Raw genomic sequence first — 22,920 nt, forward strand, 5'->3', positions numbered from 1 at the left:
ATGGGAGAGGGACCCCCGGGGGCCCTGGCCTGAGCCGCCTGGCTGCGGCGGCCCCTGGGCTCCTCGCCGGCCGCGGGAGGGCCCTGGCCGAGCGGGGAAGGCCCGTCCGCGGGCCGCTAGCTGGAGCCGCCGCGGCCCAGCCCCGCCACCGCCTGCGTCGCCTGCTCCGGGATGCGGCTCGGGTCGGTCAGGATGGAGGTGGAAACGCTCAGCTGCCGGAGGGAGCTCAGGACGGCTGTGGGGAGACACGGGGCCTGTGGGGCTGGAAGGGTGAACCTGTCCCAGGGAGGCGGCTCTTCCCCCCGCATCAGCCCTGGAACGGCTGACGGCCCCGCGCCACAGCCCCAGCTGAAATGGCGAAGGGAAGCCCACCCTGGGGGCAGGGGGCTGACCCGGCCGGCAGCACACGGGCTCCTGCGTCAGGGCAGCAGCAGCCGGCCCAGCCGGAGCGCGGCTGTGCCAGGGGCGCCGCAGGCAGCTCCAGGGCGTCCGGCCGGTGCTGCCCTCCGTGCAGCACAAGCCTGCAGCAGCGCCAGCCCCGCTACCCCCCAGGACACCGCCACCCCTTTCCCCTCTGCTTTTCTGTCAGTCCACGCCAGCAGGCCGGCCCGGCTGCTCCGGTGTGCCACAGGCAGGCACGGGGCCACCTACTCGGCCGAAGCGCTGGGAGGGAGCAGTGCTGGTCCAGCCAGGCGAGAGACGTCTGGGTGAGGCTCTCCATGCTGGCTGTGGACACCATGCCATTGAAGGACTCGAAGAGCGGCCGGATGATGATACTGAACTGATGGCAGCAGAGGAGTTAAGGACCAGTCTTGCCCAGACTGTGGCTTCCCACCCGCCAGGTGTGGGCACCACCCTGCCACAGGCAGCAGGACAAACCTCCCTGCCCGGCCGTGGAGCAGACCTGCTGGGTGCCTGGGCACCAGCCCATGCTGCTGGGGTGGTGGGGACCTGAGCATCACTTATCACACATGACGCAGGGGTGTCATGACTGGGGCTGCCAGAAATGGTTGATTAGACACAAGACAATTCTTCCAGAGCAGATCAAGGCACCAGCTAATGCAGCATCCTCTGAAGTGCCCAGGAGCATGGGCACAACACCAGTGTGTCCAGTGTGCTCCCCTGGTGCTTCCAGCCTGCAGGGACCACCACTGGGGACTGGTGATTTTTTTGTATGTAATAATCCACAGCAGATAATTCCACCATGAGCATGTCCTGGAGCCCATGTTACCTTCAATATACCCAGTGTCCTGTGGAAGGAGCTCCCCAGCTCTGCATCAGGAGCCACCTCTGCCTTGCCCAGGCTGCCCACACTGGATCGGACTGTGGGAAGCAAGCCCTGCCCATCCGTCTGCCACTTGGGATTTTGTAGACCTCACAGTATCTGCAGGTTTAATGGTCCCGCTGTGTCTAATCCCTACTCACGGAGGAGCAGGTCCAGTCTTTTGAACACCTGTTCCCCGGCCCATGGTCCCCCCCATCCCTTCCACTGTGTGGAACCCAGACTTGTGTCCCAGGCATGGGCACACCTGGGTTTCCAGGGTGTGCCTTGCGGCCGCCAAGACTAAACTGTCATGTCCCCAGCTTTGTATCTGGACCTTTCCCAATACCTAGTTGCTGGCTGCTGCCTCTCAGAACCAATTTCCATGTCACCAGGAGCTCTTCCCTGCATGTAGTAGATTCCCTGCCAGTGATGTTCCTCTTCCCCAGGACTGACCGTTTACTCCTACTCTATTTGCTTCCTTGTAACAGAAGCTTCTTCCTAACCACAGCACCTCAGTGTGTTCCCACTATGTGCCCTTGGCTGGGGAACATCTCCCCGTGGTCCCCAGAGCCTCTCGAGCTGGAGGGACCCCACAGAACTGGGAGCAGTGGGTGAACCAGTGGAGTTGGTGTTTAGTGGAGGGAATGGAACAAGCAGCAGGCACTGGCCCCGAAGGATACGATCCAGAACTTCCAGTTCTGCAGCGTGGAGGAGCGGACATACTCGTCGAACATGCTGCGCATCTGGTCAAAGCGCTGGCGCGTGATGGGCACCCCTGTGGCTGGCAGCTGCTCCTGGCACAGGCTGTGGGCCACAAGCAGTGCCATGGGTCTGTGTTCAGGAGGCTGGGAGGCATGGGGGTTGCCCCACGGTGAGAGGCTCTGGCAGCATCTCAGCTCTCGGCAGGGGTGGACAGGCAGTGTCCCCATCCCAAAGCAGCTGTGGGGCATGGCCCCGTGCTCTGGTCCCACACAGCACTGCCTCTTGAGCATCATCTCTTCCCCAAACAGGGTTTATTGAGGGGGAATAAAGTCAAATGCAGGTCCTGGGAGATTCCCAGGAGACCTGCTGCCTCCCCACTGCTGCCACTTGCCCTGGCTGGCTACCCCAGTGCAGGCGTTGGCTCCCTCCCCTGTCCCCCAGCCATGACCTCCTTACTTGATGGAGCCATTGAGCTCCTCAATCTGCTCCCGCAGCCGCTGCGCCTCATCCTGCAGGGCTGCCCGCTCCTGCTGCAGCTTGCAGATGTACTCGGCTGTCTTCTGCAAGGTGGTGGCCTTGCTGACCTGTGGAGCCACAGGGTGGGACAGTGAAGGGAGCCCCTGGGGTGGGCATGACGTGGGGCACCCGGCATTCCATGCAGCGGGGCTGGCAGTGTGAGGTGCCCTGTTCCCTGCTGCTGAGCCTTGGCAGCTTCTGCCTCCGGCTCCAGAGCCCAGATCATCCGGGCACGGCTGCACCACACAGGTCTCCATGTGCCCAGTGTGAACTCACAGCCTCCTGCGCCACAGGCTGGGTGCAGGGCAGGAGCCCCATGCACTGGGGCAGAGCAGGGATGCAGCATCTCCAGGTGACACACCGTGTCCCTGCACGCCCAGGGCTGGCTGGTCCATGCAGCCCTGGGCGCTCACCTTGATGCTGGGCTGAGCACTCAGCGTGCTCACCAGGCTGTGCAGAGTGTTGAAGCCCAGCTTGATGTTGAAGCGCCTCTTCTGCTCGGCAGAGATGTGTGTGATGCGGCGGCTCTCCATCTGCAGGGAAGTGCCATCAGGCGCCTCCTGGCAGCGGGGACAGCCCTAGGCCACCGGCCCCATTGGGGACAGGCATGCCCAAAGTTCACAAAGTGAGGCAGAGGGGAGTTTGGGGGCAGCAGGAAAGGAGGGTGCGTATGGAGATGGTGCCTCTGTAGTGAAGGCAGCGCTTGCTCCTGCCGTACCTTGCTGGACTCAGGTCTGCTCCGACGGGACACGGGGTGGTGCAGGGAGATGCCAGCGCCCAGCCGTACAGCAGGTGCTGGGGAGGCCTGGCTGGGCTTGGGCCGGTCGCTGCCTGGAAAAGGGAAGGTTCTGCTCTGGGGAGAGGGGCAGCAGCAGCCCCCCATGATGGGCTGACACAAAGGTTCTATGTTGTGACAGGCACAGAGCAGCCTGCGGCACTACCCCGGCCCCAGGGCAGCCACCCTGCTCAGCTGATGAGGATGCTCTGGTCCAGCATCCAACTGTGTCTTATCTCTTTGTCTTATCCCAAATCCCACTTATTTTACAACTGCTCAGAAATGGGAAGATCTGGGATTGCAACATTTTAAATTCCCAGCATTTCTTTGGTGGAAATTGGCAGGACAGAGGCCCAAGGGCAGCAAGGCTGCGGTCTGCAGCACCAAACTGAAACTGGGAATGACATCAGAGCCTGGTTTCCTGCCACCGCCCTGGTTTCTGTGGGTGAAAGCAGGGTGCTTCCCACTCAAAAACCAGACTCTGGGTTTTAAAAACCACAGTCCGACACTTTGCTTCTTTTTTAAATTTTCCTGTTTCTGCTTTTGCTCAGGTAGAAGGAGGCAGGTGAAAGGGCTGTGCGCTCCCCTGCGGAAAGAAATCATCTGTGCTCAGCTGAGTCAATGTAAATAGGTGGGACTGAAGCTGAAATGAAACGTTCCCACAGCATTTGGTCCAAGCTCCCTGCAGGAAATGTAGTGTCCTGTGGAGCTCCTTGGGGTGCCCCAGACTCACCGCAAGCCGACGTGGGGGACAGCCGCTCCGCCTTGGGGACTAGCGGTGGGCCCGGCTGGGTCCCCACCAGCGGCACCGGCGCTGGTACCACTTGGGAATGGCTGGAGTCGGGACCCAGTCCTGGGCTCAGCTGGGCCATTCTTGAGAGGAAGGTGGCAGAGACATCAGGGACAGTGCTCTGCTGTGGGGAGAAGCCAGAGGGAAGCGGGAGGTTGCGGAGCCAGTGCCCCATGCACGCTGGGGACCAGACCTTCCCCTCTGGCCGGCCGCTGCCCAGGCACTGACAGCCAAACACCCATGAGGGGGCTGGGAAGGAGGACGTGCACCCCCCACCATCTGCAGGGGCAGCCCCCGGGCCCCAGGACAGCGCTGTCAGGAAAGGAGCCCTGCAGCTGGGGTGTTTCTCACCTCTGCTCTGTTTCTTTTGCAGGAGAAAACACCCAGGTGGCTCCTGCCTCCCTGGCACCCCAGCCACATGCCCCCTCCCTCACCCTGTGCCTGTCCAGCCCCATATTGCAAGGATGACCCCATGGAGCCGCATCTCCCCACCTGCCCTATCTCTGTCCTTGCCCCAGCAACCAGGGGAGGACAACTTCTGACCTGGGGCAGGCAATTCCCAACTCGGGGGGGGAGGGTCGGCAGGTGCTTACCGGGGAGACAGGGGATGCAGGCATGAGTCCTGTACCCATCAGGTGTGGGGCATCCAGAGCTGGCTCCTGCTTGGCTGCAAGAGGGCAGGGAGAAGAAGGACACTGCGGCGTGAGGGTTTGGGGGTTCAAGTGAGATTTTCTGCCCCCCAGGAAAGCCAGCCCCCAGCACTGGTGCTGCTACAGCCCCTTCCCTGCTTGTCTGGCCCAGAGGAGGGCGAAGCAGCTCCTGGAGAGAGGTGCCTTTGCTCTCCACAGTGATCCTGTGATCCACGTGCTGCATCCCGCCCTTGGGAGCCTTGGTGCAGGCAGGGACCCCCAGCCCCTCCCCAGCCAAGCACAGGCTGGACATGACAGCCTCCGTGGGACCTGTCCCATGGCACACATGGGCAGTGGGTTGGGCAGGATGCGGGTGACCCCTCAGCGCATTTGTGCCAACAGGGCCCTGGAGACCAGGCTGGGGGCACAGGGACTTTGCAGAGGTGCCTGTGGCCCAGCCACCTGGGCCCTGTCTCCCTCCCGAGGCTGCTGGAGCCAGGGGGGCTCCCCGGGCACGGCTTTACCCCTGGATTTGGTGCTGCCCCACCATGGGGAGAGCCAAGCATCCCCAGCATCCCAAACCTGGAGAGAAAGAGGGGTCCCCCCTCTGATCCCTCCCATAGCATCCCCACCACCAGTGGCTCCTGCATGCCCCCGCTGCCCCCCAGCCCCATTACCTGTGGTCAGCAGCTGGCTCAGGCAGGGCACGGCCAGATGGGGCTGTGCAGGGGGTCCTGGCAGCCTCTTTGCCTTGGTGCCACCAGGCTTCGCTTTCAGCCGCCCGCCCCCACCCTGGGGCAGCCCCTTGGGGGGGGCAAACCTGGGGTCGCCCAGCAGGGTGGGGGGCAGGAGATGGGGTGCAGATGGGCTGGGGTACCCCGAGGGTACCATGCCTGTGGTGTAGCCCAGCCCTGGGGGGTGGGAGGCGAAGCAGGGTGCTGAGAGGGGGGAGGCGGGGTGGGCAAGGAGTGACTGGCTGGGCGAGCTGGCACAGGGGAACTTGGAGCGGGGGGCTGAGGCAGGGGAGAACAGAGGGTCCGGACTCAGCAGCGGCGTGCCAGGGGATGAGCTGTCAGGGGTGTAATGGGGTCCTGGCAGCTCCAGGCTGAGGTACTTGCCGGGGAGGCCATACTGCAGCAGGGGCTTGTGTTGCAGCTGGGGGCTGAGGCTGCCAGGCACTGCGGTGGGGGGCTCGGGGGGCAGGGGGGCTGGGGGGAGCTCAGGGCCCAGGAAGGCACTGTGGAGGCTGAGCTGGGAGGCACCGCTGGGCTGCAGAAGACACAAGGGAGTCAAGCAGGGTGGCTGGGGCACTGGCAGCCGTGGGCTGCGTGCCAGGATCCTGCTCACCTGGAGGAGGGTGCTGGGTGGGAGCGGGGCCTCAGGGCTTGCAGGCAGTGCCCGAGCACCCATCAGAGACCCCCCACTGCTGAACAGGGGCTCAGCCATAGGCACGAAGCAGGGTGGCTCCTGGTAGCCTGGTTGTGTCTGAGATGGTGGTGGCCGATGGCTGGTGAAGATATCTGTGGGGCCAGGTGGAGACAGAGTGGTGGGCATGAGAGTGCTCTCCTGGAGATGGGGTGACAAACCCCAGACATACCGCTGGAGCCATACCCTGGTACCTCACCTTAACAGCACTGCCTGCTGGGGACCTACCAGTCCCAGCTTCACCTTGGGGGAATGGGGCACTGGGGAGGCTCCCAGCTCCGCCAGCAGATTTGGCACCCAGGGACAGCCTTGCCACATGCGTGGGGACAGGAAAATCCACCCAGGGGTGGGGAACCCATCCCCAGCACCCAGCTGAGCACCGTGTTCGCCAGGGCTACTCCCAGGGGGTGAGTGGCTGTACTGCTTCTCCTGAGCCAGCCCCAGGATACGGCAGGGACCATGACCCTCAGGCTGGGGCAGGGACCACGACACCCAGGCTGTGGGACAGCCACAGTGGCAGGGGGCTCGGAGGAGCAGGTCACAGTGTCCCCAAGCCACGGGGGACAGTCCCCTGGAGTTGTGGTGAGTGCCTGCTTCCCCACCCCAGTGCTGCCGTGTGTGCAGCCTGCGGCTAACCACATCCCATGGCCTTCCCGAAGCCAAGCCCCGTGACCCTGCTGCGACTCCCTCTCCCTTCCTCTCCCCTTCCCACAGCCCTGCTCCTTCCGCAGGCCCAGACACCGTGGTGCAAAGGGCTGGCCTGATGCTTTGGGCAGCTGCTTCCCTGGTGAAATGAGCTCCCAGGCACATCAGCCCCACGCACACCTCGGCTCAGCGCCAGTGCTGCTGCTGCCTGTGTCAGCACTGGCTTGGGCATTACCATTTGGAGGGTTTTGCCTGGAGAGGATGACTGTGGGGCAGGGATAGGGCTGCTGGACCCTTTCTGGTAGGATGGAGCATGAGTGCTGGTTGAGTCTGCAAGCAGCTGCCTGATAGCCCCCGGCACAGGCTCTGTGCCTGAGCAGCCACCCTGGGACACAGGCTCTTGCATCCCCTCTGGGGAGCACCGGGCCATGTGTCCAACCCCTTAGCTGGCACAAGCATCACTGCTTCCAGGCCCCACGCTGCTGCTGGCCCAGACCAGCACAGCCCAGACCAGCCCAGACCACAGACAGGCTCTGCCCAGCGCACACAGCCATGCCCCAGGTACTGGCAAGGCTGCGGTGCCGCTGCTCTCCCCCCAGGCTGTGGCACAGGCTCCAGTGGCTGGGGTGCCCTTGCTGGGACCTGCAAAGGCCTGAGACCCTTTTGAATCTACATCAGTGGAGCAAACCTGCCAGAAGAGTGGGATGCTATGGGGCTGAGCATGGTGCTGATTCCAGCAGTGCCGTGTGCTGCCAGCCAAGGGTAACACCTGCGCAAGGTGGGGCAGTGCCACCACTGAGCTGCCCCACTCAGCCCTCAGATTGCCCCTTCCCCCTACCAAGAACATGGTGAATGCCCTGGAGCATGGCAGAGCCACCCCTGCCCCTCCACCGCACTCAGCGTGGGCAGCGGTGCTGCCAGGCAGGGTTTCAGTCTCCCCAGGGCGCATCCCCCAGCTCCGCGTTGCCCCCAGCACTCTGCCATCCCCACGCTGGGCTGTGCCCGCCACTGGCACTGAACGTCTGCAGGTATTTATAGGCATTTCTGGTGCCCAGCTCTGCAGATTCAATTCCTCTTGTGCCTCTCACTGTGCTGCAGAGATGGAATGCAGCTGGCAGCCCCTGGGAGCCCTGTCCTCCCTTTCTCCTGCTCTTTCCCCACCCCAGAGCTCTTGCCTACACTCCTTTCCACCATTGCATTGCCCTGACCTTCTCCCAGTCAGTGCAGCGTGGCCAGGGCATGTTGCTGCTCAAAGAAGAGTCCGTGTGGTCAGCACACCACACCTTTGGCATCCCATTCCAACCTGGGGCTGCTCTCCCATGGGGTCAGGGCTGCAGACCCCATTCCCAAACCAAGGACCCTCCATCACTGGCCTCAGGCTCTGGGAGAGCCCGGCAGTGTGGTGGGGCGATACCACCCCATGGGACGGCCAGGCCAGCCCCAGCACCCCGGTGCCCGGTGGGGGTCCTACCTGGAGCGTAGTGCCAGCAGGGTGCGGGGCCGGGCTGCTCCCTCGCCTCTGCCATCAGGACTTCTCCATCCGCCCCACACCGCACTCTGGCACCCGCTGCAGACACGAGGTGCTTCCTCATTTGGGGATTGGTTTGCACGCACTGACTGACAGGCACTGAGCTCTGCCACAGCCACCAGACACGGTGACAGCCTTGTGACCCTGCAGGAGCTCTGCGCTGACTGCTGTGGCTGCCCACCCTGCACGCTTGCACTGCAGTACTCTGCACAAGGCTGCTGTGGGCATCCCTGCTCCGGAGCCACAAAAAGCCATTGCATGTCCTGCTAGAAAAGTGGCCTTGGGGACATAATTGGGTTGGCTGGCACCTGCAGCTCTGGCACCCAACACTCAGCCTTCACACCCCATCTCCTCTCCCCACTCCTCCCACACAGCCCCCGTGAGCACACAGCCCTGGTGCTGCCCATCGCGTGGTGTGTATAACCTCCCTGCTCCTGCACCTCTGCCCCGCACACCCTAGCCACGCAGCGCACACGCGTGTCCCACCAGCATGCGAATCACCCCCACACAGCGCTCAGCTGTGGTGGGACCATAACTTCCCATCACAGGGGTGAGCTGCTCTGTGCAGCATCCCAGAAAATGCCACGTCCAGGACAAAACTCCCACCCACAAATCTCCGAGCACCCACAGGGTGCTGCCCTGCCCTGGGGCACACAAGCCTCTCTGCAGCCATGCTCAGCAGCCCACGCCTGGGAGGACAATGAGCCACTCCTGGAGTCCCACCCCTGACCCAGCTGGACCTGGAACCCCCCCAGCCCCAGAAGTCTCCCCATGCAGAGCTGCCGGGCATAGGCAGAACAGGAAAGGATGCTTTCCCGCAATGCAGTGGCTTGCAGTAAGACCCATCCCGTTCCCAGGCAGGCATTTTCCCCAGGAAAAAAAGAGAACTTGGCTGCTCATAGAAATATACTGGTTCAGATGGGCAGTGTCGTGCCCCTTGCCATCTCCTGCTGAGCACAAGGCCTTGCACGCCAGTGGCATGAGCAGCAGCTAGGCCTGCAAAGAGGGGTGCTGGAGTGGCTGCTGTGACACTGTTGCAGCCAGGTGCTGCTTGAAAGGGGTTAGTGCAGCTTTCCAGCACCATGCAGGACCTCTCTGGGGTAGGGACACTTGTCAAGTGTCAGTCTGACCCATTTGGACCTGTCCCACCTCCCAGTGATTGTTGCTCACCGTGGGGCACCTGGGGGCAGGAGGCAAAGGGCCAGCAGTGGGAACAGACTCTCTTCCCAGCATGGCTTACCCTGATGGGACATCTGAAAGGAATGAGCTGAGGAAGGCTGGCAAGAGCCTTCCCACCCCCAGGGCAGCCACCACCTTCCCTGGCACATCAATGCCCCAGCCTGCTCCCCACCAGCATCTGGTCTTGCATCACCCCACAGCCACATGGTGCAAGCACCCTTGTTTCCTCCCGCTGAAGGAAGTGGAGACTGGCGTGGACTTCACAGGGTGCTCACAGATGCACAGAGGGGTCTAGACATGCTGCCCGAGGCCACCAGCTACCTGGGAGGGCTGCAGCCACCAACCCATCCCAGCTCCCACGCTGCAAAGTGTGCCCAGGCCACCAGCTCCGGCACGTTCGAGGGCAGAGCTGGTCCCCAGTGCAGCGTGTGCCAGCAGGGCCTTGCCCTGGCATATGGGGTCACTGTGCTGCACGGCTGGGACCAGGACATGTCCCAACTGACTTCATGGTGCTCACGGACACTGGTGGCTCAGAGCCTGCATGGCAGCACTGGTGGCAGCCCCACGAGATTACGCTGCCATCGCCCACTTCCTGGTGATCCCCTTGGCAGCCAGTGCCAGGTTTGTCTCTGGGCCATCCTGGCAGGAACAGTGACTTGTCTCCAGGGGATGTAGCCCAGCATGGGGTCCCAGCTCCGAGCCAGACCTCCAGGCTGCTAAGCCTGGGGCTGGCTGGGGAGTGGGGTGAGGTGGGGACACAGAAGCACAGAACCTGCTCTCTAGAGGTTCCCTAGAGGACAATTGCCCTTCCTCTGTCTGCAGGCAAGACAAGGTGGTTTGACACTCCTGGGAAGACCCTCTGTTTGTAGAAACCCCCTTCCACAGCTCCTGACCAGGCCCTTCCTGACCCACCACAGCTCTGCCCCCGGTGCAGGCAGGCATACTGAGACCCTGCCCCACAGCCTGCTGCGGCACCCCGGCCCGTGCATGCTGCTTTTTCCATGCCAGTGGACATCTTTCTGGCTGCCTTTGCAGCTCCCGCTGCTGCCTGCCCAACCCTCTGATGCCCCACTTTAGGGCTGCCATGGGGTGCTGCGCGTGCTGGGTGTGTGGGATGAGGTACCACATCCAGACTGACTCTTACCTGAGATCTCCATGTCATCCAGGCTGGGCTGCAGGGGTGCCAGGTCTGGCTGTATCATGTCAGCATTCCCAACATATGCTGGAAGAGGGCAGAGCTGCAACATTGGAGACCAGCCACCGCAACCCTAAGGCCCCCCTTCAGGGCACCTCCCACCACTGCCCTCCCACCTGCCTGGCTGCCACCCCTCTGTGCACCCCAGATTCACCCTGCATCGCTGCACCCTGCCCCACAGCTGTGCACAGGCAGGGAGATGGGTGCCCACCCTGTGGAGACCCAGGGCCATCCCATCCTAACCACCCTGCCCACGGTCCTGCAGCACCTGTGGGACCTCATCCAGCACACAAGAACCCCAGGGAAAGGCTGGTCCTTGGCGCAGGACCTGCCTGGTGCTGCAAGAGCTCCAGGGACCTGGCCAGGCAGGGACAACAAAAAGTGGCCATGGACAGCAGGACCTGCCCGCTGCTTACCCAGGGCTGGCAGCCCTGCTCTAGCGTCTGATGCAGCGTCCTTCATGGGGCTTGTGCTGTCTGAGCAGCCCAGTCCATCCCACCTGGGACAGCCTGGGATGGTCTGTAGGAAGCCACCAGAGGAGGGGATACTCCATTTGGGCAGGGTAGGATCATCCCCATCCAGCAGGGTGGATTGCCAGGGGATCCTGTCTGCCCCAAGGACACAGGCAGCAGTTCTCAGGGACTAAGGCAAGAGGCAGCAAGGTGCTATAGTGCATGCTTCCTACCTGGACCTCCTCCTCCACATCCTGCTAGAGCATGGTCTGGGGCACCTACCATCCTCAGGGGGTGCCTGGTGGGCACTGGGCGTCTGTGTCATGGTGAAGAGGGTGTCGGAGATGTCTGAGAGGAAGGTGTCCAAGTCGAAGTGCTGCCTACTCCCAGGCTCCTCTTCCTCATCCCCAAGTAGCATGGGTACCACGTTGCAGAAGAGCTGGTTGCACCATTTCTCTGTTGGCCTCCAGACATCCTCATCCTGCATGAGATGAAGCAAAGGAGCCAGCTGGGGATCTCTTGTGCATAGGGGCCATGCCTTGCTCCCCAGCTGCTCTCCCTTGCAGCTCCCATGTTCCCCACAGTGTTTTTCACTCCAAAGCTTCACACTTGGCACATTGGTGCTTCCAAAACAGTGAATCTGACATCCCAAGTGCTTGGCATGCATCCCATTGAGCTCATCATGCTCTAGGGCTTTCATCCAGCCTTCTCCCAAGCTGTCCAGTACAGGGGTCCACATTGCGTCCTCCTTTTCCCCTTCTCCACCCCTCCCCAGTGGGCTCACCTGTTTTGGACTGGAGAGCTCTCCCTCCCGGGTGGACTTTCGGAGCTGGAAGGAGAAGACAGCCTGTGTCACCCCCAGCCAGGGCAGACATGGTGTGGGGCAGAGCCAGGCGCAGGGCAGAGCAGGGACAGTGCTCAGGAAGGCGGGGGTCCCTGGGGGCACTCAGCATGGCTGCCATGAGTTCACATCTGCCGTTGCAGGGTTTGGGCTGAGCAGCCTCTGCAGCGGTGGGACTGGCAGTGTGTGGTGGTGTGAGGCTGCCAGCACCCTGTGCCTGTGGCACCCATCGCCTTTATTGGTCCTGAGTGAGTGGCTGAACCGTGGGGTGGGTGCCTGAGGTCGTGGTACCAGCATGCCCAAGAGTGGACACCCGGAGTGACACGGAGCCCTCAGCCTGCCTGCAGCATGTGCTGCCGCAGTGAGACGTGGCTGCCAGCAGCATGCCAGCAGATCCATGCAAGCCCAGTCAGAGCACCATGGGTGGGCTGTGGCCCTGCTTGACCCACACCAACATGTGTGCTGCGGGTGCAGTGCCAAACCCAGCTCCGCATCGTGCACCGGGCAAGGGACAGTCATCCCAGGCTGGGCTGCTGGAGCACACCGCAGCACCGCAGGCAACGGGGGGTAGGGTCCCCACTTAGCTCCCTGGCACCAGCACCGTGGGGGCAGCCAGCATCCCCTTCTCATGTGGGCAAGAGCCTGCCACCTTCTGCTCCTGGTCACCCATGGGTCCCCATTGGGCACGCTGTTGTCCCATCCCCCTGCTGGCACTGTCACGGGAGCAGCATGGGCGGAGGTACTCACCCGCTTCTTGTAGTAGATCCTCCACTTGTGGTACTCCCTCATCACCACCTCGATGCGGCGTTTCCAGTAGTTGCCCTCCAGCACGACAGCCTGTGGGGACAGGACAGGGGGTCATGTCTGAGCCCTCCAGCCCCAGCCCCCCATAGCCAGAGCTGGCCTCCTTCTACCGCATCAGAAACACCTTCCCAAGCAAATCTATGAAATACAGTGAGTTCTACCCCCTCTGCGTCCCCAGCTCCCACCTGTGCCACCCAGACCTGCTGCTGACCCAGAGACCTGCAAGGGACCATGCCCTACCTCTGGTTTTCGGTGCTCATCAGCCTCTGACCCCTCCAGCGGGGTGATGAAGCCACACACGGGGCTCTTCCTCCGCTCCACATCTGCACAGGGGAAAACAGGTGGCTTTGCCCATGGCTCCATCCCTGGGCAGGGAGGGTGCCTGCACACCCGTACATCGCTGCCCCAGTGCCAGCCCCATCCCACCCAGTATCACCCAGCACTCGGGAGACAGAGTGGGGTCTGGCCCGGTACTCACATTGGATGTACCACGCTCTCCAGATAGCGTTGTTTAGACGAATTTTATCCCAGCAAAGCAGCCGCAGCCCCTTGAAATTCTTCCACTTCGGGGACACTAGCTTCCCACTAGAACACCAAGCAAAGGAAAGGCTATGGGGCACCATCCCAGAGCCCTCCCAGTTCAGGGTCTCCTGGGGAGCCTGTGCCTTCCTGTGCCTGGAGAGATGCCTGGGGCCACCAGCCCAGTGGCAAGTCTGGAGCAGGTGAAGCCATGTGGTTCCACCGCAGGCTGCTCGCCAGTCACCTATGGGAGCACCCAGGGGAGCACCCTGAGCTCCTGTTCACCCTGAAAGCAGCACAGACCTGAAACGTGAGCTCCACAGACCCCCACAGGGCTTCTCAAGGGTTTAAAGCACAGTGCATGGAAGGGTTGACTCATTGAGGCTTGAACCCCAGCTCTGAGGAGACCCCACTGCCCTCGACCAGGACAGCTGCATCCCTGCCCTGAGAGAGAAAGAGAAGGCTCCTGCACAGGCAAGACATCAAGGGACGTTGTGCTGCTGTGGCTCTTGCCTTGTCACAGCGTTTGAGCAGCTATTTCTGATCCTTCTTTTAACATCAGGCAGGGCTTGGAAATGCTGCCTTCAGCTGGGGGCAGGGGCAGGCAGCGGGGCAGGCAGGGCAGCCATCTGTGCGGGGCTGGGAAGGCAGGACGGCAAGCTGGAGGACGTTAAGGACATTGAGGGATGCTAGCCTGTGCCCCAGGACAGGCAGAGAGCAGGACCAGCCCTGCCCTTAGCCCAGCACCGCGGTGAGCTCCTCTCTGCACCCACCCCTGCAAACCTGCACCCCCGCCACAGCCCCCAGCCTGAGCTGGGCTCCTCGCTGTTTCCCAGCTCCCAGAGGCAGCTGTGTTTGCTCTGCAGCTCACCGGTGGCAGCGATGGCCCTAATGGGGCCTGCAGTGCAGGCAGCCTCATGTCACTAATCATTTTGTTTCTTTCAGCCGAGGGACACGATCCCTTTACATGCACCCACCAGGGAGGTCCTGCAGGTCCTGCTACCCCCAGAGCTCCGCAGGGGAGGCTGGTGTCCCTCTGCCTTACTTTGGGGTCCTTTTCACCCCTCCCTGTGAGCCCAGTGGCCGCCCCAGCTCTCCCTGCCACCAGGGCATGGCCTTGGGGCAATGCCAGCTGCACGGAGGGGCCCTCTGAGAGCGTGCTGGAGGCTGCATGGCATCCCCCCTGGGAAGCCCACATCCCCCCTGGGAGGCCCACATCCCTCCCTGGGAAGCCCACATCCCTTCCCAGCCCCAGAGGTTTTCCCTTAAAGATCTCAGTGCTGCTTTGGGTCCCACATCCTCAGCACACGCGGGGAGGAGGAAGGGTAGAGGCTGGGCTGGGGGTGGGGGTGCTGCATCCATCTATTGCCAGTATCTTCTTGGGCATACGCCAAGGTGCCATCGGGAGGTGCTGGGGATGGGAGCAGCGCCTGGCTAATGCTTTAAAAGCCGCACACTTGTTCATTCAAGCTTGTGAACCTCTCGAACACCCTCGAGCACAGACTCTGGCTGATTCTGCATTAACCTGCCTTGAAATGTGTCTCCCGCTGCGTGGCATGGCACAGCAAGTGGGGCTTCTTCCCTCAGCGGCTGTGCCAGCTCGGAGCTCGGCTCAGAGCTCTGTGCAGCCCCGCAGGCAGGTGGCTTGCTGCAGACGGGGTGCTGTTCTCCATGTCAGGGCCAGGCAGCCTGGCCAGGCAGCAGTGCAGGCAGTGAGAACCCTGTGCTGGTCTTGCGTAGCTCTGAGGCCAGAGGGATTGTGCTGGGGCAGCGGGAGAGGGTAGTGCTGCTGTCCCATCTCACTGCAGTGGACAAGGACTGGGCACCCCTCTGGCTCCTGATGCAGGGACGTGCCTGGCAGTGGGTGCTCCCACCTGCAGCAGTGGATGGGGACGGTCTCCCCAGGGAGACCCAGTCTGACCCACAGCCCCAGGGGCTGCAGGGGGACTGATACCCCCATGGCTCCAGCCCACAGAGAGTTAAGGACTTGGCTACGCACTGGCCATTCTGCTATCACCAGGATTTTGAACTTTCCCCAGCGGCACGAGGCAAACAGCATGGTGGTGCCAAGCAGAGGAACCAATGGAAGGGACAGGTTTCCCGGGCGTGTGGCCAGATCCTGACGGTCAAGGCTATGCAGCCACAGTCCCCACTGGTGCCACGCACCCTGACAGCCAGCTTAAAGGAGCAGCCTGAGCCTGCAGACCACAGATCTGCAGCTGCAGATGGGCACCTCAGCCACGTGTGATGCTGGTGGAGCCATGGCCACAGAGCTACCCTAGGACCTGGAGACAGAGGGGAGATGCCTTTGGGCTATGCCAATAATTGCCTTTTTTCCTCACTAATGTTTTTTTCAGTTTTCGGGCTTGTCAGACTGATCTTTGGTCTATGGTTTGCCTCCAAAATGGCCCCACCTTTCCCTGAAATTACCTTCTCAGGGAGTTCTGCAAACCACATGCTGAGCCATGAGAAAGGTGTGGGATGCCCCAAACAGCCTGGGGGTCCTGCTGCCCCATGCTGCCAGAGGAATGGGGACACAGATCCCATCACCAGCTAAGGGGTCCCTGTGGGGTGGGGGGAGGTGGGAGCAGGGCTCAGCCTGGGAGCAAAGCCAGCACGGGTCAGCACCGACTTCTGTTTTGTCCAGTAGCACTTTGTTTGCTCCATGACTCATTTAGCCCATCCAGAAGTCCAAGGTGCTGCAGCCCCGCTTTCATGTCAAAATGAGCATTTTACTTTCCATCAACAGCAAGAAAAGGCAGGAGGAATGATCTGGTGAGACGCAGGACTGCACAAAGAGAAGTGGGTGACAACAGGAGGGGAACAGCTGACCTGGGGGTCCTCTGGCAGGTACAAGCCTGCCTGGCCCTGCCAAGTGCGGCTGGTGCAGGACCCCGCCATGGGCCTGGCAGAGCCCTCCCTGCTCCCTGGGCTGCCAGGGCACAACTTGGTCTTGGGCTGGCTGAAAGAGGACAGCCTTTTCTGCAAGTCCTAAAAGCTCATGTTTGATTTCTTATGAATTTTGCTACCAAAGTAATGTGTTTTCTTTGATTTTTATGTTTTAAAATCCAGTCTGGCAAACAAAAGTTAAAAATCTGACCACAGTTTTCCTGAAAAGTGCCCCCAAGCAAAAACCAACCATGTTCAAATACAGCTTCAAATCTCTGCTATCTAAATGAGCGTTTTTCTTGACGGTGTTGCACCGATGCACTGATACAAGGGCTGCTGCGCCTGCTTGGCTGCTCGTGGTGCTGCTTCCAGAGGGAGTGAGCTCTGCCCCGGCGGGCACTGCAGCCCACACCACTGCACCAGGGGCAATTCCAGGGCAGTGGTGCTACAAAGGTGTTAACAGACGGTGCTGGGTATTAGACAGGAACCTGCTCTGTGTGTTTACCCCCAGACAGGAGTGCCTCTGCCCTTGCAGCTCTGCCTCTCAGGCAGCCGTTTTCCTCTGTGCGAAGCGAGAGTGAAGTGCCCCAAATGAGAAGTCATTTAAATCTTCTTGCAAAAAATTGTCAGGGAAACTGGATAGCCATGAGCCAAGACAGGTACATCTCCACAACCATTTTGGTGATCTCTGGAGATAGGACCCCACTGTGTGCCAGCAGGGGAACAGGCTTGCACACCTGCCCAGCTTCCCTGCACGCTGCTGGGGCAGGATCAGCGCCATACCCCTGGGAAATGACAGAGAAAAGGCATGCAGCTCCCTGCCACTAGTGACAGCACAACCACACTGCGGGGGGGATGGTCTTAGCCCAAACACGAGCCTTTCCCCCTTGCCAGACCACTATGGCCCATCATGCGGACATTTCATAGCAGAAGCTGCCCAGCCCACTGCAAAGTCCCACAGGGACCTGTGGAGCCAAGGCTGCCATCTGCACCAGGCTCTGCTCCGCTCCCCTGCTTCCTTCCAGCCGGAGCACAGGCAGCGCCCAGATGTGTCAGGTCTGGATGAGACCAAAGCCTCATCAAATGGTGGGGGTGGTCCCAGCAATCACAGGCTGCGGCCACATCAGTGCAAGCCACTTTCAGCCAGTCTGAGCTAGTGCACAGGGCTGCGGGTGAATGCTGGTGAACTGTGGTGAGCTGAGGTGAGTGATTTGCCATGAGAGCAAAGGCAACTGCAGGTTAATCCTGAGAGAAGGAAATGGGAGAGGGCAGCTCAGAGTGTGCATCACTGGGGTCTCTGCCTGGTGCATTCTGCCCCTGTGCATGGGTGTTTACAGCACTGTGAATTAAAGAGTCAGTTAGAGAGTACAGCAAAGCTACAATTCCACTTCTAGCAGAGCCTCAGAGCCTGCTGTCAGCTTGCCAGAAAGATGAATTAGTAGGGAATCAGTATGCAAAGGTGTAATCAAAGCCTGCCTTGTTTTAAACCAGAAGAGAGGCAGGGCTAATACTCCATGTTACTTACCGGTCTGTGTCCCTACCTGCTAAATCTCCCCTCTCAGTATTTGCAGGGGAGAAGAGAAGGTTGATCTACGCGATGCTCTGGGAACAGCCACAGGAGGCTGCTTCCGAAGCACAAAATAGACGTGTGCAAGATAAGACCATGAGCTGCTGCAGTTTGCAGTTCCTGTCTACACCCTGTTTTTCTCCCTTCAGGAGGACAGTTCCCAGGTCAGTCACCCAATGCCCCCCTGCAACAAGTCACAGGAAGGTGTGTGAGCCCGGGAGACCAGCTCCGCCATGCAGGACACTGGGGAGTCACGCTGCGGTGATGGAGAGAAAGGGCTTGCTCAGCTGGGGAGGGCATGCCAGGGCCAAGGTGTGAACAGTTCCTGAGAAGCTCAGCTCCACATGCTCAGATTTTTGGGGGAACATGATGGGGGCAAGTGTGCTGCAGGGAGGTCCACCCACAGGAGAAACAACAGTCCAAGGAATGGATTCAAGAAATGCAGCACGTTGCAGGAGGAGTGGGAGAGAATCATCAAGTCTTTAGCAGGAGGGCTGCTGGAAGTGTCCTGGAAAACAGGTACAAAGGGCCTGGGAACTGCTTCATCCCAGCCCCCCATATCAGGATGTTATGGAAGCCCTTGGTGGGGGGAGTTGCCTCTCTTTGAGGGATCTGAAGAAAAAAGGTACGCCTAGGAGCAATCCTTGATGTGGAGAGAGCATTCCTTTCCCAGCAAGGGGGTGATGCACAGTCCAGCCTGTGGGGGATAACACAGTCAGACCCTTGGGGTGATTGCTCCAGCTGAGACAGGACTGCCACAAACTGCAAAAATGGCATGGAGAAATGCTGGAGAGGGGAGGAACTGCAGTTCCTCAGATGGCTGTTCAGCTATAGCCATTGAAAAATGGCAGTGTTCAGAGAGCATGTAGTGTATTGCCTTTGAAATGGTGTGAGCCGGGGCAGCAAGTGCATGGATGGCTGCAACAGTCAAAGCTCAGCCAGCAGGACAGGAGAAGGTCCCCTCTACTCAGCACTGCTAAGGCCAAGTCTGGATATTATGTCCAGATTGGTCCCTCTGGGACCAAAGAGGGAGGTTCACAAACTGGAGTGATCCTGGAGGGGGATGTTAAGATGGTTGGGGACTACATGTACGTGACAGAAGAGGAGGGTGAGTGATGGGTTTGTTCAGCCTGAAGAAGAGAAGGTGAAGAGAGGATCTACTTACTGCCTGCAACTACCCAAAGGAGATTATCGAGGAGATGCAGCCAGACAATTCTCAGACATGCACCAAGAAAGGACAAGAGGCAATGGGCACAAGCTGGAACAAGGGAAACCCCAATTAAAGGCATGGACAGCATGCTTCCCCGTGAGAGTGGTGCAGTCCTGGGACAGGATGGACATGGCTGGGCTCACCATCCTTGGTCTCCGTCCATCAGAGTGATGGTCCTGAGCAACCTGACCTGGCTTTGGAGTTAGCCCTGCCCTGAACAGGGGTTGGACTATGAACTCCAGAGGTGCCTTCCAACCGATACCTTCCTGTAGTTTCTGCTTTGTTAGAGAATTAGTCTCCAACACAACTGTGGATGCATCCCTGGAGACTGAAAGACATTTGGCTGGCTGCTCCAGCTGAGGCTGCACTGCACCAGCACCCCTTCTGGGAAACCTGTCTGGGAGACAAGGTGGGAAATGGCAGATGATAGAGAGACGTATCAAGTCAGATAGGACTAAAAGTAGATGTGTGCCAAGTATCTTTAAACTCCATTTTCTCCCCCTGATACCTTCCTCTGACTACTGCTTACATGTCTGTCAAAAACATATTAGCAAAACTGCCACGCGTTTCCAAAGGGAGAAAAGAAATGCCTGAAGAGAAGCTGTAGCCAGCAGAGTGGTCACCTCTAGAGCCAGAGTGTGATCCCACTTGTGGAGAGGTATATCCAGCACTGTATTGCAGGTCCAGGTTGACCTGAACCTGGCCTCTGATCAGTGCTTCTCATCCTGTTTTTAGGGTGCTGGCAAGCTTCAGAGCATGACAGCTGAGAGGTAGAGGGGGAGAGAGAAGAACCGAGCATGAAGCTTGGAGAACATCCAATGTCAACATTTCCCTGGTTGGGTCCCATGGCCTACAGCTACCCTGCCCCCATGGCAGATCAGCAACTGCTCCCACAGGTGCTGAGCAAGACGTAGTCTTGCACCAAGACAGCCAGGAGACATCCAGGGTGGCCGTCAGTGGTGGCACTAATGCTTTGTAGCTGATGTGAATCCTCCTCACTGGGGGCTCCTGTTCAACTTCAGTTACAGTTTGCCATGGCGCTGGGCTTGGGGCTGGTGTGTGCATTGTCAGGCTCAGTGCAGGAGGGAAACAAGACCCTGGCAGAGTCCAAGGGGTAGAGAGATCTGCAGAGATGGAGCTCTGTCTGTGGTGTATTGGCCAGCCCTGGGTGGCATACAGCTGCTGTGGTCCATTCCACCTGCCAAAGCACTTGCACCCTGTCCCTTTCCCCTCTGCCTGGGGGAAGAGCTCATGGGCATATGGAGGCTGTGGTGCATCCCAGGAGTCAAGAGCTTGAGCACCCTGGGGTGAAGCAGCATCTGCTCCTCCAGCCCCAAGCTACAAGGATCAGAGTATGGCAAGTATGGGGCTGGGAGAGCAAAAGAGAACGAGGCCACCAGTGCCTCAGTGTCCCCTGTGTGTGGCACTCAGGGGTGACTTGCCTGACCAGAAAGCATGACCCTTAGCTGGGTCACCCCACGCTGAAGCTCACCGTGCTCCCACAGAGCACCAGCTTCACCAGCACCCTGGAGGAGAGCTGAGCCGTACCGCCTGTGAGCAAACTGTGCAATCTGGGATGTGGCAATGGGCCAAACATACACAGCTATGTAGCAACTAGTACCCTTGGAGTGCTGTCCCAGTGCCTGGTGTCACCAAGGCTGCTCTGGCAGTGACCATGTATTCCATCGTGTTGAGAGCTCAAGGACTCCAAGGCATACCTGACAGGTCAGCAACTGAATGAGACCCTGTGTGGGACAAGGCAACGGGCAACTCTTCAAGGCTATTTGCTGACATTTTTGTTTTCATGCAGCACCAGTAGCCCATTGTCATTCCAGGTTTTCACCTAGACATTTTGGGAAAGCTATGTAAGCAGTTTTGCACTGACACCAGTAAAGCAAGTCACCCTGATCCTCTGCTTGAGAGAACTCAAAACCTTGGGGCCCTGGCAAAAGAGGGGAGCTGGCTTCGAGAATGTGGACCAAGGCACTAAGCGACACTGTGCAGGCTCACCTGTTGTCACTGAGGCACTGCGGGATGAGCAGGTCCTTAGCATCCATCCTGGGCTTCAGTGATTTGTGTGGTTGGCAGAACCTACCTATCTGATTTCGCAGGAGCGAAGGAGGGAAGCTTTCAGAGGCCCTGGGCAAAGCCCCATGCAGCCATCCAGCCCCAAGGGCTGCTGCATGTCCTGGAATAACCTCAGGACATGTGGGCAGTCAAGGACGGGAAGGCAGGACTCCTGCTCTGGGCTGGATTGCCAAAGACTCTGTTTGCTGCTCACAGGGTTATTGCTGCTCTACAAAGTGTGCGGGGTCTGGCCGTGAGGGTGCTACAGCAGGGTGCTGTGACTCCAGATCTCATGGAAAGGTGAAGGAGGGTTAAGCTACACATGAAGAGCAGATAAACTTCTCATCTGGCTCCGTGGCCAGCAACCCAGCATCAGCTCTTTCTCCCTGAAACCTCCCAGGATGGTGGATTTTAAGCATACTGCACACCATGACCCAATGGAGAAGAAAGGAGGTGGTGTCAGCTGGCCAGAAGTTCCTGGATGGGCAGCAGGGCAGCAGCCTTCAAAAAGCTGGGGGGGACAAGACGCGTGCTGGCGAGAGGGCGATGGGACTCACCTGTACTCCAGGCTCATGCACTCGAACAGCCGGGTGAGGGTTGGGTCAATGCTCCGGGGATCAGCCGGTTCGGGCTCGGCACGGTGGTGGCGCCGCCGGGGCAGCGAGTCACTGTGCGGGGATGACACCATGAAGTGGCCGCTGTGGATGACCTGGGGTGGGTTCTGTGCCCCGGTGCCGGGTCCTGCGCCGCCCGCAGCTGCATCCTCAGAGTCCGAGTCGGAGTCAGAGATGGGGCATGGCCCAACTGAGGGCTCCGGGAAGGGTCCCGGGAACCCCACCTGAGCTCCTGCCATTGCCTGGTGCTGGGTTGGCAGCCCTTGTCAGCCTGCCCCAGTGCTGGGGTCCACGTCCCGGTTGTGCTGGAGCCCTACAGGCAGCACTTGGGCATCGAGCACATGCCGTTGGGTTCCCCAGGCACAGGACACCCGCACCACGTGCCCTCCTCACGCCGCTCGCCCCCCGCCAGCCCACGCCGCCTCCCTCGTGGCTCAGCTTTCAGTTTGCCAGGCGGCCGCCAGCCCTTATTTATAGTGGTGGCAGCTGATCCCGCCCATGGTGCACGTCAGCCCGGCCACGACACCCTGCCATCAGCCACCAGCCACCAGCTCCCTGCCACGGCCACTAGCCATCAGCTCCCTGCCATCGGCCACCGGCCACCAGCCCGCTGCCACCGGCCACCAGCCACCAGCTCCGTGGCACTCTCCGGCTCTTGCAAGGTGCCTGATGGGCTCGGCTTTTATTCCCCACTGCTAAGCTGGGGAGGAGCAGCTGTGGCGTCCCCCCGTGCCCAGTGGCCACCAGCTCGCTGGCAGTTGGCTCTGTTTACCTGGGCTAATCGCTGCTGCTGGCTGTGGCGGGGAGGAGTGGGTGGTATTTACCTAGTGCCTCTGCCCTAATGTATCTCCCTGCACTTTCAAGGGAACAAATACAGATTAAGCGACACAAACAGGTAAAATTATAGCAACGGGCACCCAGCTCAGCACAAAGCACGCTGAGTCACTGAGCCGTGTACCAAGCTGAGAAACAGCCCAGGCAAAACCCTGCTCCGAGGTGTGACTCAGCTGGAGAGGGGATGCAAGGAGCTGAATGCAAGAGAGGACAATGATGAACTCAGTTCTGGTGGGATTTACACACCTAGTCATGCAGTCTTTAAGAATCCTTCACCTCCAAGGTGTCCTGAGGGATGCAGGCAGGCAGGGCTTGATGCACCGTCCCCTTCCCCTGCTCCATGCCAGCTGATCTTTGATAAATACTGAGAGCTCTTGCCAGGGCTTAGCATGTGCCAGGGTAGCCAGACCTGTGTCACGAGCACCTCCTGGCTGACCAGAGCTGCAGAGGGACAGAGTGGATATAATTTCAGGCT

General features: G+C 60.1%; 1 protein-coding gene across 2 annotated transcripts; it reads right to left on the reverse strand.

Moving 5' to 3' along the window:
- On the reverse strand, positions 1-22,314 carry MLXIPL (MLX interacting protein like). Of its 2 annotated transcripts, XM_037375153.1 has the most exons (17): positions 21,555-22,311; positions 13,224-13,330; positions 12,986-13,068; positions 12,689-12,778; positions 11,885-11,929; positions 11,383-11,581; positions 10,598-10,675; positions 6,024-6,196; positions 5,354-5,945; positions 4,641-4,714; positions 3,991-4,171; positions 3,201-3,313; positions 2,896-3,015; positions 2,423-2,550; positions 1,945-2,068; positions 652-781; positions 2-235 (listed from the first exon to the last, which is right to left on the reverse strand). In XM_037375153.1, exons 1-17 carry the CDS (start codon positions 21,848-21,850, stop codon positions 117-119), a joined length of 2,652 nt encoding a protein of 883 aa, XP_037231050.1. In that variant the 5' UTR covers positions 21,851-22,311; the 3' UTR covers positions 2-116. The 2 variants fall into 2 exon arrangements, with proteins under 2 accessions (XP_037231049.1, XP_037231050.1); XM_037375152.1 differs by having other exon boundaries at positions 1-235; positions 5,354-6,196; positions 21,555-22,314.
- Positions 22,315-22,920: the final 606 nt, after the last annotated feature.

The sequence above is a fragment of the Falco rusticolus genome, chromosome 1, assembly GCF_015220075.1.
Source record: "Falco rusticolus isolate bFalRus1 chromosome 1, bFalRus1.pri, whole genome shotgun sequence".
In the NCBI taxonomy this organism is placed as follows: domain Eukaryota; kingdom Metazoa; phylum Chordata; class Aves; order Falconiformes; family Falconidae; genus Falco; species Falco rusticolus.

What these genes read in the sequence shown, in the direction of transcription:
- MLXIPL (XM_037375152.1), bottom strand. Translation starts at nt 21,850, where the DNA reads ATGGCAGGAGCTCAGGTGGGGTTCCCGGGACCCTTCCCGGAGCCCTCA. An exon ending in CTGCATCCCCTGTCTCCCCG is followed by an intron (nt 4,172 to 4,640) that starts GTAAGCACCTGC and finishes TTCTCCCCACAG; the next exon opens with CAGAGCACTGTCCCTGATGT. An exon ending in AGAACTGGAAGTTCTGGATC is followed by an intron (nt 782 to 1,944) that starts GTATCCTTCGGG and finishes TGCTGCCATCAG; the next exon opens with TTCAGTATCATCATCCGGCC.